The sequence below is a fragment of the Vanessa cardui genome, chromosome 8 (genome assembly GCF_905220365.1).
Source record: "Vanessa cardui chromosome 8, ilVanCard2.1, whole genome shotgun sequence".
In the NCBI taxonomy this organism is placed as follows: domain Eukaryota; kingdom Metazoa; phylum Arthropoda; class Insecta; order Lepidoptera; family Nymphalidae; genus Vanessa; species Vanessa cardui.
In genome coordinates this window covers 982,547-1,000,819 of record NC_061130.1, presented here as the reverse complement: position 1 = coordinate 1,000,819, position 18,273 = coordinate 982,547, and the positions used below count along the sequence as shown (strand labels likewise).

At 33.0% G+C, this 18,273-nt stretch overlaps 2 protein-coding genes across 2 annotated transcripts; one reads left to right on the top strand and one right to left on the bottom strand.

Annotated features, from left to right (window-relative positions):
- The first annotated feature begins 733 nt into the window (after positions 1 to 733).
- Positions 734 to 11,666, top strand: LOC124531723 (nidogen-like). Its single transcript, XM_047106234.1, has 7 exons — positions 734 to 929; positions 7,056 to 7,546; positions 7,885 to 9,560; positions 9,636 to 10,616; positions 10,699 to 10,873; positions 11,014 to 11,298; positions 11,431 to 11,666. Exons 1-7 carry the CDS (start codon positions 747 to 749, stop codon positions 11,648 to 11,650), a joined length of 4,011 nt encoding a protein of 1,336 aa, XP_046962190.1. The 5' UTR covers positions 734 to 746; the 3' UTR covers positions 11,651 to 11,666.
- A 1,312-nt stretch (positions 11,667 to 12,978) lies between these two features.
- On the bottom strand, positions 12,979 to 15,817 carry LOC124531722 (transmembrane protein 50A). Its single transcript, XM_047106233.1, has 4 exons — positions 15,619 to 15,817; positions 15,018 to 15,149; positions 13,826 to 13,961; positions 12,979 to 13,195 (listed from the first exon to the last, which is right to left on the bottom strand). Exons 1-4 carry the CDS (start codon positions 15,712 to 15,714, stop codon positions 13,086 to 13,088), a joined length of 474 nt encoding a protein of 157 aa, XP_046962189.1. The 5' UTR covers positions 15,715 to 15,817; the 3' UTR covers positions 12,979 to 13,085.
- Between the last annotated feature and the right edge of the window lie 2,456 nt (positions 15,818 to 18,273).

The window sequence follows — 18,273 nt, the reverse complement described above, 5'->3', positions numbered from 1 at the left end:
CGTGTAAAACAAATCAAACTATAGCGGCTTGGGATGGTGACCATCCATCGTACCCGGTCTAAAGAAGTGGATGTCAATAATTATTTTCCGAATAGACTAAACTACGATTTTAGTCGGATTTATAAATAGTCTATCTATAAATAAAATACAATAATGCAATAATTCATGTACCCTGGTTGCCACCAGTGTAAACAATACGACGAGCTTTTTTGCTAATCATTTAATTAAAGTCTCGTACTTTAATTAAATGATTAGTTAATTATGTTCACAGCTAATTTCAATTTGGATTTTTATATGTTCAGCTTAATTATTTAGATAATATTTAAATATTCAGTACAATTATTATTATATTTCAGTTAAAAGGCGGTGTTAACATGCAGATTATATTATTATAGTTATATTATAGTTCGCCCTATTTGGTATCGTATGATCGAAACAGAATTCGGCAAATGATTGATCAAAAAACACAACGCTTCATAATGATAAAATATTATCTGTTTAAATAATAATTATTAAATATTATTACCTAGTCTTGTGAAAAAAAATGTACCTACCCTAACAATAACTGTAATAACATTATAGAATAAAACAAACAATTAAAAACTAATTACGATTAAGGAAAATCGTTTTCAGTAACAAAACGTAATGACAAGAAAACAATCCCGGCTTTATCGTTCCCAAAAAAAAAAACTATATGAAGCAGTGTCAAATTTGTACGTTTCTCGCTAGTTCGGTGTGACATCGCAATGTGGACGGGCGGGCTGGTGATATTACTCGTTGGGTGCGCATGCGCAATAACGCGCGACCAATTCTACCCCCATGGACAAGGGCTCGACCAGCGTTTGCCGCGGGGAGCCGAGGTCTCCTCCCCAGAAATACCTCTGAACGTACCCATCGTCTTCTTTGGCGAGACTTATGAGAATATTTTCGTGAGTACCCGCTTTTGTGTATATTAAAATTGTGTTGATACCTTATAACTTATATGGGGTTTTACAAAAAATATATTCTCAATAATTATATCTATTATTAATCCAATTAGATTATTATTAATAAATAATCAATTAAAGTTTAATGATGCGGCAAAATGTAAATATAAATCTGAGTATGTTGTCGCATGTGTATATTATTATTATTATTATTTATAACTGTATATAAACATAGTCATTATTAATAATAGTCTAACTTATTTAATTTCTACATTTTTTGGTTTGCAATGTTGCAAATTTCTGACTGTAGAATTTATCATCAATGTATTTTTTAAATAAAATGTAAATCATTCAGCTTAGAAAAATATTAGGCGAATGAAAAAAATCATTAATAGTTACGACTAATTAGGAATGTATCGGCTTAATTCTAGTGTCAAAATCTATCTGTGGAAATAAGTGCTTTATAATAAAACAGCGGTAAATAATTTCTATTCGTTATTATAAAATGTAAATAGTGTACGAGTTAAATAAAAAATGTCGAGCACTTTCATCAGACGCGATTTAAGAAATTTGATTCAAAAATAAATTTGTACATATTTTCTTCGGACGGAAAGAGAATGAACGGAGGCGTTGAATGCACAATTCCACTATCTCAGTGCGTGCCAAAACCCATTATTGTGGTGACACTGCAGTCTAATTTAATTTTTGCATTTTTGCAAATCTTAAAAAAAATTATCACACTTTAATCGTGTGCTCTTTAGATTTGAACATGAAAGGTTTACTTGGTGGTAGGGCTTTGTGCAAGCCCGCCTGGCCAGGTACCACCCACTCATCAGATATTCTACCGCTAAACAACAGTACGCGGTATTGTTGTGTTCTGGTTTGATGGGTGAGTGAGCCAGTGTAGCTACAGGCACAAGGAGGAAGGAGGAGGAACATATCATCTTAGTTCCTAATGTTGGTGGCGCATTGACGAACGACGTAAGAAATAGTTAATATTTCTTACAGCGTCATTGTCTATGGGTGATGGTGACCACATACCATCAGGTGGCCCATATGCTCGTGCGCCAACCTATACCATAAAAAAAGAAAGGGTAAATTAATAACATCAAGTTTCAGACTTCGCAAAGTTGATACATCCTTCCTGGGGGACAATATCCTTTCCTTTCCATACATAGTATAAAACAGTCTCTTTCCGCTGTCTGTCCCTATATATGCTTAGATATTTAAAATAACGCAACGGATTTTGATGTGATTTTTTATAAATAATATGATTCGAGAGGAAGGTTTTTGTACAAAGAAACAGGCGCAATTAAACAAATTCTTGTAGTATATTTAATGTAAGTATTGTACACGTGAGAAGCTGGGGCGGGTCGCTAGTTTGATTCTAAAATAAAATTGCATGGTTATTTTTAACATGACCTATTATTATTTTTAAAATTCAATTTAAAACTCGTGTTTTTAAGCTTTAATTTTTTTGATTGTTAAAACAACTGATTGAAAAACATTGATAAATATTGCATTAACCCGCTGAGTTTCTTTCGCCGGTTCTTCTCAGTTCAGGGTATTTTCTTTTCCGAAGCGGTGGTATTGTTTCAATTGACCATCAATAAGAAAGTGTAATACTTCTATATTTAATAAAGCAATTTGAGTTTGAATACAAGATTATATTAAAGATGATAAAGAGTGGATTTACTATTTATTGATTTCTAGGCAGAATACTCTGTAATTAAAATGGTGACGAGTTATTACAAAATTTCTTATGGTCTATTTTCTTCTCAGTAGAATCTACATTTCGAACTGGAGGTTGTTTTACATTTGATTCAAAAGTTACGTGACGATTTAAATGTGTTTTATAAGCCTACTGGAATAAAGAACATTGATTCTGATAGAAACTTTGTTGTAGTTTTGATCATGCTTTTGATTTTGCGCGGACTTTCCAATGGTATTGATACTGATTACATTTGGTTCTGATAGTAGTCGATACAGATAATCTATTGAAAGTAAAACCGAAGAGTAAATAGATGTCGAGTTTATTTCAAATATTCTATTCGGAAATTCCACGTAGTACAAACATTGATAAAATAAAATTGACTTTAAACTTCAGCATTTAAACTGCTGGTCTGGTTCTTGGGTACCTTGCCCCAAGAAGGATCCGTTTCTATAATAAAGTTCCGCTGACATTTTTAACTTTGCCGTTTCGTAAATTCGTTCGTTTGTAAAAAATACATTGGTAAAAAAAGCATATTATTCGATACAAGATTTTATAGATGATAAAAAAGCGTGGAGTTAATACCTGTTGACTTCCAAGCAGGATATATTAATTTAAATAATTGTATTAACTAACATGACTTTGTTTTTTTAAATGTTGAAAAAGAGAAACTACTGAGTTTCTCTCCGGTTCTTCTCGGTGGAATCTACTTTCCGAACCGGTGGTAGCTTCACTTAATTGTAAAATGACGATTTTGATATATGAATTTTGTAAAAAACAGTTATTTTAACATTACAAACAGACACTTGAATTTTATTACATGTATAGATTAATTGATCGACAAGCTTAATGCTTAATACATGAAATACAATGTGTCAGCTAATTACATTGATACATTAAATTAGAACAATGACCGAAATTTATAACAATAGAAGTTGTTGACCAGTTAAATAAACAATACGTTTATTATTAGTAATTAGTGTTTCTTAATAAGTAATACATATTTAGCTATTAGTTCAAGTAGTTGTTTATTTGACGCTTAATATTTTATCAGACTAGTAGATGCCCACGGTTTCGCTTGTGTTTTTGGGTGTTGGTTGTCATGTGTTAGGCAAAAAAGTAGCCTATGTCCTATCTTGGATTTCGAGTTTGCTTCATACCAAATTTCATCGAATTCGGTTCAGCTGTTTGGTCGCCACAGACAGAGTTACTTTCACATTCATTAATATTAATATAGATTATATAATGCACATGGAGCTTCCGAAACATTATAGTGCAGCAACAAAATTGTTGAAATGTATTCGCTTTTCAATTCGTATTTGTTATTTTTATAATCTTACATTCTACAGATATGCAATTTGACTCCTTAAATATTCTAGTATTATAGTAATATAGTTGTTCGGTATTTAGGCAGGTTTCTTGTCTTAGTAACACCTGTATCTTCTGATAAAAGTATTTAGCAATACCAAAGAAGTTTTCTTTAACCTGCCTAAATACCGAACAATAGTTATTAGTGTTTCTTATTAAGTAATACATAATTAGCTATTAGTTTAAGTAGTTGTTTATTTGACGCTTAATATTTTATTCTCAGACTGACATTTTACAGATTTGACTACTTAAATATTCAGTAATCTTCTTTATATCACAACATAGTATAAAACAAATTCGGCTCCCGCTATGTGTCTGACCGTATGCTTGCTTAGATCTTTAAAACTGCGTAACGGATTTCGAAGTTTTTTTTTTATAGACACAGTGATTCAAGAGGTAAATTAACATATATCATACATGCATAATATATTATGACTTTATAGTTGACTGCACACCTTGAGAATGAGATGATCGCCTCCAGGTTGTTTCAAATAACGAAAATATGTTTATTACTGTATATTGTAAATTGACATTAAAAAAAGGTCCCGCTGAGTTTCTTTCGCCGGTTCTTCTCAGGTATGAGGTATTATATTCCGAACCGGTGGTAGATTTTCGACAATCAATAAGAAAGTGTAAACATGTTGTAGTGTAAACAGGTTGGTGGCACATTGACGATGTAAGGAATAGTTATATTTCTTACAGCGTCATTGTCTATGGGCGATGGTGACCACTTAACATCAGGTGGCCCATATGCATGATACCATGATCAACATGATATATTCCTTTGAAGCATGTTTTCGTTGAGGTAATCATCGTTTACTTAGATTGTTAGTCAATGTGGTGTGTGGTAATATATAGGAATTAGTTATTAGTTTTAGGGATAGGTAATTAGCGGTCATTGACCGACGTATCCTCCGCCCACGTGCACATCCGTCGCTGTACAAAACGTTATCAGTGCAGCGTTGCGAATATAATGCATTTCTGATTTTGGTCAAAACATTTTACACTCTTCAATATAATTTTTAGTTCAAGTATTATATTTTTTTAATAAGCTACAGAATAAAAACGAAACATTTTTCAAATAGACTAAAAGAAACTCTTGAATCGATATTTTAATTAGGTAAATTTTTAAACAACTGCATACAAATTATTCAGCTTTATTATAACAATTGATCACGTAATAAAATATGTGATGATTGCTAATTACTTTATTACACAACGTAAAGTGATATAATTCATTTTATTGGTATCAAATTTGCAATTTTTCTAATAAGTTTAGGTTAGGTTTGACGTTTGTAATTCGATATCGTTTTGTGAAGTAAGTACGTTTGTGTTAGTATATTACTGATAGTTAGAAATAAATGTTGACACATTTCGAATATCGAGATATACTTACCTAGGATCTGTTTTTTTTTTTATTTAATTATGTGCAGCTTGCGAAAAGCTGAATGGTTAGAACCCGACTCTTAATTGAGGTTGGATTCTGAGATTTTGTACATATACAGGCATCTGATGGTAAAATGATAATGTAAAATAAATAACTAGATTAGGTATACTTTTGTCACAAATATTAAAAAATAGTTTTGCATAACAAATTTCGAACAGGGGCTCATTTTTTCTTACATAGGCCCATTTCTTGTCCTCGAAGTTGAAATTTCCAAAAATTCTTTTTGTGATCAAAAGGAGTAATCCTGGTAAACTTCAAGGTAATCAGACTCATAGTTTATGATATGATATTTATAAGTTAATTGTACATAGATATATAAAACGATACTATTTAAACACAGGTACACCTATCTACTCAAAAAATAGAACTAAGCATATTTTCAATCAAAATAAAAAATAAAAAAAATTATGTAAAGAAAGGCCATCAAGTCGCCATGATTTATTTTGATAAAAAAATAATAATAAATAAGATACCTACATACTAATTATGCAAAGTTGCACCGATACAAAATGTGTTTATAATTACATATTAAACCAAAAAGCAGAAATGAAATCCATATAACAATGTTACAATTTAAGCAAAATTATGTTGAACATTACAAATCATAATTATGTAATTTATAACGTAGCGTGTAATTTGTTAGAAATTTTTGTAACAGTGTTGTGTTATCGTGAGTTAAGCAAGTGTCAAGACCTCAACGGTAGCCTAAGCGTGTGATATTGTTATCACTATGCGACTAACAAACAACGCTTGTGTACCGTACTACCTAATCGTTGAAGATAAATTGTTATGTAGGTATCATTATTACGAAATGAACCTGTGCGAGTTTTCGGTCGCGCGGATGTCTTACCTCGTCAACTTTTGTAAGCGACTAAAACTTTAATTTATTTCAAATTCCCTACCACGGCCGGTACAATTTAACATAGGTACAAACTTATTCCTTACGTCAACATGATAAATTATATCAGTATACATTTCTATTGATCGGAATATTTTTTTATCGACAACTTCACCCACATTATATTTACCGAATTAACACTAGATCTTAATGAAATATGAATTAAACACCAAATTCTGCTTCATGGATCACTCTGTTTATTAGTGCAGCTCGTATCACGTACAGGCGCTGCGGGAGGTCTTTATTTTATAATATGTATAATGTTATCAATATATTATCAATGTATGTATTTTTTTAAAATTATTTTATTAAGTAAATAATTTGATTTGAGATGACTTTATTTATTAATCATAGAAATATAACGCTAAGTCCATTTAGGAATATAGCCGAACACATATTTTCTGCAAATACCTAAACGCTAACGTAAACTAAAAGTGATAGATAAATTATCATTATCAGAATATACGAGAAGAATAAATTTGTCAGATACTTCTTCAATACTGGGTATTGTCCACTTTGTTTACGAGTGTATGATTCCTCACGTTGATGTCCATTATCACCAAAATCTATTCTGTTATTATTAAGCTCTTCTGGGCAATATAATATGGAACACCTACTTACCACGTACCAATAAATTTCCCAGCTCCTATATGATATGAAAAAAAATATACGTTTTTGAGGTTTATATATATTAATTTATTGCAGGTAAACAATTATGGCGTGCTGTCGTTCAGAGCGGATATTCCAACCTTTCTTAACGCTGAGTTTCCCCTACCGTATCCATCTATAGCCGCGTTTTATGCGAACATTGACACCACAGAATCCGGCGAAGTTTACTATAGAGAAACCAATGAATCCCATGTGCTGGTCAAGGCGGAAGAGAGCGTGCAAAACAACTTCCACGATTACTACGATTTTAGACCAACGAGCGTGTTTATTGCCAGTTGGATAGACGTTACATATGCAAGCAAACAATGGCAGGACCGTAAGAATAGCTTCCAGATTGCTATTATTAGCAACGGTACGGAGAGTTTTGTGGAAATGTTGTATCCTGAAAGGGAAATACAGTGGATACAAAAGGAGACTCAGCCAGGCAGTATGCCTGATGCGAAGGCTCAAGCTGGTTTCATTGCGGAAGACGGCCGTCTCTTCACGCTTAGAGGCTCTGGTAGTCATCAGATTAGGAATGTCGTTTCGTAAGTATTTGAGCATGGAAGCACAGTATTGTAAATTTATTTAATTAATATTTATTTATGTTAAACAGTAGTCTAAAAATTTTACACATACAAAGTGTCTAGAAGGTCTATCGTGTTAGGGTAACTTACTGTTTAAGACTATTTGCTGCAAGTTATCGTGTCAGGGAGCCAAACCACTCATAGATAAGTCGCCAGTCTATATAAGTCACTTTTCTATATAATAATAATAGTTAATTTAAAAATTCAATTAAATATTCAGGGAGATAATGAAGGCAGTTAGTTATTTTCGTGTCGAAAAAGTGACTAAATATTATTGAAATGTTATTTTGTAATTTCAGATGGTCTAACACTCGCGAGCCCGGTAAATACGTATTCCGCGTTGGAAACATAACAATAGATGGTACCATAGCCGTCCCCGACCAATACGATCAGAACGAAGTGGAAGTAGAGGAGGAGACCAGAACGTGCGCTCAGAGCGGCCCCAGCGTCTGTCACTTGCAAGCTAGATGTGTCGATTATCAAACCGGTATTTGCTGCCAATGTAGCGAAGGCTTCTACGGGAATGGAAAATCTTGCATCAAAGACGATGTTCCATTAAGAGTTCACGGAAAGCTAAATGGTATCATCAACGACGTTAACCTTAACGACGTAGACATCCAAGCATACGTAGTGGTCGCCGATGGAAGAACTTATACAGCTCTTTCGCAAGCACCGACATTGTTAGGTAGCAGTTTACAACTTCTAACCGTTCTTGGTGGCGTATTAGGGTGGCTATTCGCGAAGCCGTCGGGATCGGCGAAAAACGGATATCAATTAACCGGTGGACTTTTTAATCACACAGCCGATATATATTTCCCTGACTCCAATGACAGGGTCACGATTAATCAGGAATACATTGGGCATGACGTATTTGATCAGATAACCCTAGACGCTGATATCCGTGGTACGATCCCAGTTGTACCGCCTGGATCGAGATTAGAAATTTCTGAATATAACGAAGAGTATACCATTGTTGAAGCCGGTCTAATACACAGTGTTTCATCTAGAACCTTTACCAATAAAATTACCGGACAAAAGTACGAGCAGAGAGTATCTCAAACGTTTTCATATAACCCATGTAGATATGCGCCGCCGTCTGAAGAAAACGAAATTTCAACTTTGAAGGTTATTAAGAATTACTTAGGCTACGAAACGAGGGAAAATATTGTTAGATATAGTACTAGTAACAAAATTCAAACGAGAGGTCAAGAGGATCCTTGTATAGAGGGACGAAATTCCTGTGGTACTCATAGCACATGCGTCGTACAAGGGGACTCATTTACATGTGTATGCCAATCAGGTTTTACTAGTATATACTATGACGATGCTCATATTTGTGTAGATATAGATGAATGTGCAGCTTCCACTCACAATTGTGACAGCAATGCTGAATGTTACAATCACGATGGCGGTTTTCAATGTAGATGTCGTGACGGTTACGAAGGGAACGGTATTAGTTGCAATATAGTATCACGTTGCAGAGACAAGGTATGTGATCCTCACGCACAATGTATAGATAGCCCAGGGGAAGAGCCAGTTTGTTCGTGTAAGCCAGGATTTACTGGAGATGGGCAAAGATGTTGGCAAACACTTGATAACATATGCAGCAGATGCTCACCATATGCGTATTGTAGCTATTCAGACCAAATCAACAGTTACAAATGTCAGTGCAATCCCGGCTTTAGTGGTGATGGCGAATACTGTTTTGAGGATACCACTTCAATACCAGATGTAACGGAGACCACCGAAATGTCTGTCGCTCCTCTACAGTCAACCACGGCAGTGATATCTGAAGTTGAATACAATGAAACGTATGTGCTTCCGAATTGTGAAATTATCAACGACGATTATGAGTGCTTCTGTCCTCCTGGATACTCAAGATATAAGGATGAACGAAACAATGATTTGTGTCGTATAGATAGTTATAGAGAACCAAAGAATACAAGTGTCGTTGAGGAAAATAATGATACTTCAAGTAGGTATTTAATAAGTCGTTTTACTAATTATACATATCAATAGATAATAATGAAATGTTTGTCTTTTTTTCTAGTTACTTGTAGCACGGATTCAGAGTGTCCACCAAACGCCATTTGCTCATTCTCGGGGCAGCAATCACAGGGACATTGTGTGTGTCCTGAAGGATACGAAGGAGATGCTTACGAGTGCATTGAACGAACAGGCTCAAGTTGTTCATGCGGCCCTAGCGCGCACTGCATTGACACAGCCACCGGTGAAATGATGTGTGTCTGTGATCTTGGTTACCACGGCGATGGATATGTGTGTAGACCCAATTTTAGTTGCACGAACAACTCCGACTGTGAATATAATGCCGAATGTCGACCAGATCCGAACACTGATGAATTTGTTTGTCAGTGTATCGAAGGTTATATCAAAGACCAAAACGATGCTTGCATACCAGATGGACAGCTGTGTAATGGAGCAGTATGCGCAGAACATGCTTCTTGCCTCTATGATGAAACACTAGAGGTCAATTATTGCAGTTGTGATGAAGGATTCGAAGGCGAAGGCATTTCAAAATGTGTTCCTCTAGGCAAGACGTGTGATGTAGCGAACGACTGTAGTCCAAACGCGATTTGTACCACAACAGAAGCATCGTACCAGTGTATATGTCGCGAGGGATTTTTCGGAGATGGTTACACTTGCAATGCTGAGATGAATTGCAGAACAAACATTTATCTATGCGACAATCACGCTTCCTGCTTGAAGACTAGTGAGGGTTACGAATGTGAATGTAACACAGGTTACAATGGCAATGGCACTTACTGTGAAATAAATCCGAGGCAATCTGGGAATTTCTTAGTTGCTAGTGATGGGGCATCAGTCTACCGCGTGCCTTTTAAAGTGACTCCACGAGAATTCGCTACTCCCCTCAATAGTGCCATATATCAGATAGCAGTTGGTATTGATGTTGATTGTCTTACTGGAAGAATTTATTGGGGCGATGTTGGTGCCAGCGCTATTAAGAGAACCTCATACGATGGATCAAACTTTGAACAATTTTTGTCATACGGTTGGTAACATTATTTACTTACTTAACAAAATGTCAACGACCTACAATAATTAAATTATAAGAGTAAATATTTCTTTTATAGATATTCAGTCACCAGAAGGAATGTCTGTTGATTGGACGGCAAGAAATATATTCTGGACTGATTCAAAGAAACTTACAATTGAAGTAGCAAATTTGGACACGAAAGTAAGAAAAGTCTTATTCAAAAGGGATGGGATATTTAATCCTCGTGGCATTGCAGTTCATCCTGGAAAAGGGTATGTATACATAGGCATATCAAAAGCTTAAAAATCATTTTCAAAGAATTATGGTATTTAATCTACTAGATGAATCTTGTAGTGTCATTGTTACTAAAATAAATTTGTAAATTAAAGTAATATAAATGTTTATTTCTCAGTAAAATTTTCTGGACGGATTGGAACCGCAATGGACCTAAAATCGAATGGGCTAACATGGACGGCTCACAAAGGGGCGTATTCCTAGACAAATCGGAAGTGAAGTTACCAAACTCCTTAGCTATAGATTGGTCAAGAGATCGTCTTTGCTTCACTGATGCCGGCCTCTATACCATTAAATGCGTCAGCATTGACACTTTGGAGAGTGAAATTATCGTGGCCAATTGCTCATACCCATTTGGTCTTGCGATCAGCGGAGACAGCTACTATTGGACAGACTGGAAAACGTAAACATTTTTAATAATAATCTTATATAAATTAATACATTACATTCCATGAAACAATTCATTATTTTTTTTTAAATCATAACATGAGGAAGATCACTGCCGACTGTATTTAATCAAACAATATGATTACAGATTAAAAATCGAATACATCAATAATTTAACCCTGCAAAGAGGACAAGTTCCTATTGCCACTGCGTCGAGAAGGCTGTATGGGGTAACCGTCGCGCCTGAGGAGTGTCCTAATCAAAGCAACATCTGTCAATACAGAAACGGACAGTGTGACCCGAATCAAATATGCTTGCCGGATGGTAAGGGCGGCAGAACTTGTGCGGCCGGTGACAATTTATATTGATTTTTTAACTAATTCTCATAAAAGGTAAATTGTATAATTATTTAAGTTTTCATTGAACATACATACAGCTTGTGAATTAATTAAAAAGTGCAATAGCGTTAATACATTTTGTATCGCTTGGTATTTTGACGTTATAAGATGTTAAATCCTAACTCTATTTGTCTCAATAGAAGTAATATATACATTCTTCAAATTAATATTTGTTAGTGAAATATATCATATATATTTTTACTGATGATCAACCAATAACCTTGTTTTCATAGAAATAATAAAAGCAAAAGTACTTAAAATAATAATAAAAAAGTGCCATAAAAGTAAAAATCAATAAAACAAATACTCAACTTTAAATCAATAAGGTTTTATTTATATTTAATTAAAATAAAGGAATACCAAAGCAATAGTAATGTAATTTTATTATTTATTTTTGTTAATATACACAAAGACAGCATTGACACATGTGTACCGAAGCCTTAAATCTTCGGTGTTGCAAGTGTAATAAATATTGCATTTGTAGAAAAATATATTTAATTAAAATTATATTCTAAAACGAACGAAATACACATGGGTGAATGCACTTTGAACTTTTAACATTACAATATAAATATTCAATTGAATTGTTTCAATTACAAAACAATGTATTTTAAAAATGTAAATATATTGCCTAATTAACAGTTTAATTTGTATTATTTCTAAATAAAACATTTCCATATGATTATTTTGAACTTAATTAGTTACACGCAAGACAGTATTTTTTTGATACAAAATCTTATCATGATCCTTTTTTTATTTTTATTAAAATTAAAATAAATCTGATAACGGTACTGCATGTTGATTATACAAGTCTATAAATTTAAGAAATACTTTTAAAATACATACGTATAACACAGTTATGAAGACTTTCAGAGATTTTTTTTTAATTTTATTGATTTAAAAAAAATAGCATCCGTTTTTTTTTAAAACCATTAGACGACGGCCATATTAAAAGGTAGACTCAACATTTCAGTGTAATATTTAATGTTTTAATCTATGATTTGGTCTATATGTTTCAAATAAGCTAAAATTATATATGTAGCTGCTATTATGGATAGGAATGATATAGCAAGCTCTTCGTTAGCAATTTTTGTATGACGGTCCTGTCTGTATTTGTTTGTTATTTTTTTCTGAACTTATTTTGTCATCATTACCAAAATCAAATTAATTGTGTCACTATTCAATAAATTTAAAACTGACATGAGTCACCACTGAGGAACAATTAAGTACTGTAGCTAAAGTGTACTTGCTATATCATGTTCGATCAGAAATAAAGATGTGTCAAATTAGTTACAAAATTCATTCTTTGATGTTTTATTACTTATTGTTTGCAAATCTTAAGATAAAACGAGATTATTTCATGCAAATTAATTAAAGAACACAGTTTTGTATTTTGATACTCCGTCTAACCCCAAACATCCTCAGTGCGACCGAATTTAAACACTAATGATCCAGCGAAAATGAAAGCATTTTGCATGAATAGGCTCACACCTGGCCACGTGTGTTTGCTGCTACCTGTTGACAAAATTTGTTATTTAGCATAACGGACTAGAAATATGACTTTAATCATCTCTCTTGAATCATCATCACCATCCTACTGTCCTTATCTCAATTTTATTTGAGGTCAGCGCAGCAAGACATATAGACCTACATACTTCTCTGTCTGATGTCATTTCACAAGTAACATTCTTTTCAAGCATATATCATTTTTCACACAATTCATCTTTGTTTTTGCTTGCTTGCATTGCTTCTTTAGTGGTCCAACCGTTGTGGTTGGACCACTAAAAAGCTTAGGTCAGTAGTTATTTTGAATATGATAAAAAATTAATAAAGATATTCCTATATCTTTATTGGAATGTGCTTTAATACCCCCTTTAGATACTGTTATAGTGATATATTAGATTTTAGGTTCAAGGTCCTGGGTTGCCTTAAATCTTACTTTGGAAAATTATGTATACTAGTGGTACTTATACTAATACCAATAGTATACATACTTTTCCCTCATTAATTTCAATTATTATTCTGTAGAACTCAGTTATTGATATATAAAAATAATTAAAAAAAGGAAATAACACTTTTTTTTCATATAGTGTAATAAAGAAAGGAAATTTTTTTTTTCACAAGTAGAAAAAATAAATGCAATACCTGCATTAACGTAGTTTGCAAACAGTATCCAACAGGCGGCGATGAGCGATGCAAAGCCCACCACGAAACCGAGGAATAACCAGAGGCGAGCCCCCCGTGGACCCATACACCCACCCGTGTACGTTTCACCACGGACCTGCAATTGAAATGACACACATTTTACTTATTTCTAATGATATGTATGAGCCGAGATGGTCCAGTGGTTAGAATACTAGCATCTTAACCAATGATTGCGGGTACAAACCCAGGCAAGCAATTTGTGTTTAAATTCATCTTGTGCTTGACGGTGAAGGAAAATATCGTAAGGAAACAAGCATTTGTCTAATTTCAATGAAATTCGGCAATATGTAAATCCGCCAACCTGCGTTGGAGCAGCGTGGTGGAATATGGTTCAATAACTTTCTGGTTTGAAGGGTAAGGTAGCCCAGTCTTATTATAAGGCCAAGGAACATAATATTTTAGTCCCCAAGGGTGCACTGGCAATGTAAAATGGTTACCATTTCTAATAGCACTAATATCTTTGAGCAGTGTCGACCATACATAATACAAAAATAAGTAAGGCCACTAAGTTAGTATTAAAATGGACGAAAAGAGTATGTATATTTCTTTTGATTGCCAATTCAATTACTCATTATTTCACATAATAATAATTACAATAGTGGTGACCTGGATGTGCCAAAAGCGTTTATTAATAGCTACTGTTATGTGTAACACTTACGTGTATAAAACAGACTGACTGTATTCTTATTATTAAAAAAATAATACTAATATAATAATTTTAATATTAATCTCTATAAGTCTATAGATATGATATATCTGAAAGTAGCTCTGTCTGTTGCCAAACCACTTAACTTAATTTGCCGAAGGCCATCCACAGTTAAGCTAGATTTCTATTAGTCATTTTACAGAGAAAATTTTAAGTATATTCAACTAATATAAATGCTTTTACAAATAAAAAAGGGATGTGGTGAATAGGTCACCTGTAAACATTGATATGTGAAGACCTAGAAATTTAGGAACTAAGATGTTATATATTTGTCCTTATAATTACAATATAGAGAATACACATATTAGTTTCATTGAATGAGTGCAGGTTTTCACAGTTTTTCTTCATATAACACTTAACCTACATATATTAAGCAAGTGTGCTAGAGAATCTTAAGTCATAAATTATTATTTATAATTTATTAACCTGGGCATTAGAAACCGAGTTGACCATGAGTAGAGAAAGTGTGGCCATCACACCACACACATGAGCGGCATTTGGCAACTCCCCTGGATACACTGATGCTGCATCAATTATGAACCACCAGCCAGTGAAAAACTGGAAAAAACATTGTATTACACATTTAGTTAACAAATTTAGAAAGTTACATGTTAATTTGCTATAGTATATACAGTTTTAAATTTCAATAGCATTTTGAAATTTCATGTATTATATATTGTTTATTAGATTGATTAATTGAATTAGTGCGTTAAATTGATGAAATGGACAATTTATAAAATAATTTGTGTCCATAACATTTCATGTAATGGATTAAGTGTTGTTTTAGTGTCATTTTTCAATAGAAAGGGTATTCCTAGTGACAAGAATGAAACACGTAGTAGTGTAGGTATAGTTCTCGCTTTCTAAATCATACGAAAAACTTACACAATATTCAACACGTTAGGACTAAAGCTGACGGTTTATTGTGAAATATGAATTATGCACATTTTAGTACTGAATTATCATAAAACATATTTGCTTTTGTTGTTGAAAGAGAAGGTATGTAGTGAATCATCATCTTACGAACCAGTAAACCTGCGAAGATAGAGGCTAGGATGTTCCGTTTTTCTCCACTTTCGAACCAGACACAGCTCGGCATAGATAAGTTGTCGAAACAGCTCATCTTGAGTATTTGTTTTTTTTAAAAATACGTTTTATCAACTTTAAGAATGATTGTAAATAAATTTGACAATCGAATATTTTGTAAAACGTCAATGTCAACTTTATTAATTGACCATAGATAAACACTAAAATTACATTGCTTTCAGTGTGACATGTTAAATAATCTGTGCCCAATATAATTTGAAATCTTTATTTTTCTTTGCATGCAATATGCATTTGTTTTACGTCCTTTTGATATTTTGTGTGTGTGGACAAAATACCTAGGAAACTATTTAAATAGAGTTTTATCCACCTTTTCTTAAGAACATATTAATTTATACAAAAATATATTACTTAAAGTTCATTTTTTGTATCCTATGGGTTGATACTTGTGATCAATTATATAATGACAACCTGAATAGGTTTTTTGGAGCAAGGAATTACTTATTAAGAGTGTCTTCGTATATTTACAATAAATATTATATTTTATTATGAAATAATAACTATTAAATTAGACATAACTGTTGCAGTATTTATGTTGTTGTTAATCAGTAGTGTTATGTTTTAGAAACAATCATAATATTTACTTAATATTAAAAAATAATAATGATGTATATTGGAATAGATTTTTTATATTCTTAATCGACATTGTACATGGAAATATTTTAAGTGGCTTTTGCGGGCGGATATGACGAATTTTCATACGAACATTCCTGGCCTTTAGGAAATTAATTAAAAAATAAAACCTTCCTTAGTTCTCATATACGTCCCTAAAGGAATTTCTGGGCAAAATTTCAACCTAACGGACCACCTGGTGGTTGTATCACTCATTTAAAATTTACTTATTTTTGTCTACTTTTCTTCATTAAAGAATATTATGTAGCTCTAGAATGAAATAGATGATTTTTAGATGAATCGAGAATAATAGTTTAATTTGTCAATTATATTAAAATGTTTTTGTTTATCTCATCTTCTGTACGTATAATAAAATTGGATTGTCTGTTTGTAATATTAAAATAGTCGCTATTTACTAAATCATTTGTTTGTAAACACGGTATATACTAAATTAACATTTTTTGCCATTTTTCTTTGTTGATCTGTTAGTCTGTTTGTTATGGCTAATCTCTGAAACGGCTGCACCGATATTACGGAGCTTTCACTGGCATATCGCTGATGCAATATGGAGTAACTAAGGCTACAGCAATAACTTTTTTTTCCATTAAAGCGCGCACAAAGTCGCGGGCGTAGGTAGTTTAATGTAATTTTGGACTGAATTCAAAACTTATTAAAAAAATGAGGTCCTACGCTGAGTTTTTAGATATTATTCCTATTTTAATAATAGGGTGTATAAACATTGTTGGCTATAAAGGTGGCACAGAATGGATAAATCAGACTCCGAGACTTACGACTTTCTTTTATCCGTGGCTAAGTTACTGGTTACTGTTGTTTTTTTAAATTTGGATCAAAATGTGTAAAATATATATTAAAACAAAACCAATATAATAAACTACGTGACCGGCGACAGACATAAACTCGTCTGTATTCCGCAATTATTCTTTGAATTGTCCGTAAAACTTTCCAAGGAACAAAGCGACCCCGCTTTTCTAGTGTCGAACTACTATCGAAGAATCTCAGTCATTCGATTTTTTTTCTTGAAACAAAAACCCCTCACTCATTACTCAGCCACGACTTCCCTTCAAAAGCAATTTATCGTTAAACTTTTTACGGTCATTTGTTCTGCGTGTAGATTAGTGATTGCACAGAGTACTCAACTGTAATAACCATCGGAAAATGATTTTTTTTTGTTTGAAATATCCGTGTAGAAGATATGAAAATAAATATATGAAAATAAGATAAATAAAAAATGAATAGTTCAGTATGTGATTTTTATTAAATTTGTCATTTTTTCCAACAATAACGGATCTATTCATCTAGCCCTTTTTGTTTCTTTATATATCGTATCAGCTTTCTTGTCATTAGCATAAAAAATAATAAAATACATACATTACATACATACAATACATTTTTATATCCAGTAACACCATTCATTGCTATATTTGGAGTTACTAAAAATAAAAAATACATTAGAATTTTTAATGTAAGGTCGTTTCTAGTATGTAATGGGACGAGTATCCATGAAAATGATTGATTACTTTACTCTTAAAGGTGTTCCGTGTGATTTTCTGTAGAGCAGGTTAAAGCCACCCATTTCAAGAGTCATAAGAGCCTAAGGGTTGTGTTAAGTGCATCTGTCAATACTATTAGCACTTAGCGCGATCAACACGTATGGTAAACTAAATCAAGGAAAAGCATTTCCAAGTAGGGTTAGATTCAAGAATACGGTATTCAAAGTTTTTTAAAAGAGGTTCTATCGATTCACGATACAAATAACAAGTAAATCTGTCCAAACTATTTATGTCAGCCGAATTGTCCAGAAATGATTAGTCTATGTACATTTTATAACAAATATTAGGGAAGCTTTTAAATCACAATAACTCAGAGAGTCCAATTATCATATTCACATAATAGTAATGAGAAAAAAGTACTCATAAAGAGCAGATGACATTTAAATGTTTTTTTT

Coding starts and splice junctions, on each gene's coding strand:
- LOC124531723 (XM_047106234.1), top strand. CDS start 747: ATGTGGACGGGCGGGCTGGTGATATTACTCGTTGGGTGCGCATGCGCA. Junction 7,547..7,884: donor CAGATTAGGAATGTCGTTTC/GTAAGTATTTGA, acceptor TTGTAATTTCAG/ATGGTCTAACACTCGCGAGC. Junction 10,617..10,698: donor TGAACAATTTTTGTCATACG/GTTGGTAACATT, acceptor TTTCTTTTATAG/ATATTCAGTCACCAGAAGGA.
- LOC124531722 (XM_047106233.1), bottom strand. CDS start 15,714: ATGAGCTGTTTCGACAACTTATCTATGCCGAGCTGTGTCTGGTTCGAA. Junction 15,150..15,618: donor CTATCTTCGCAGGTTTACTG/GTTCGTAAGATG, acceptor TGTTTTTTCCAG/TTTTTCACTGGCTGGTGGTT. Junction 13,962..15,017: donor ACTCGGTTTCTAATGCCCAG/GTTAATAAATTA, acceptor TTTCAATTGCAG/GTCCGTGGTGAAACGTACAC.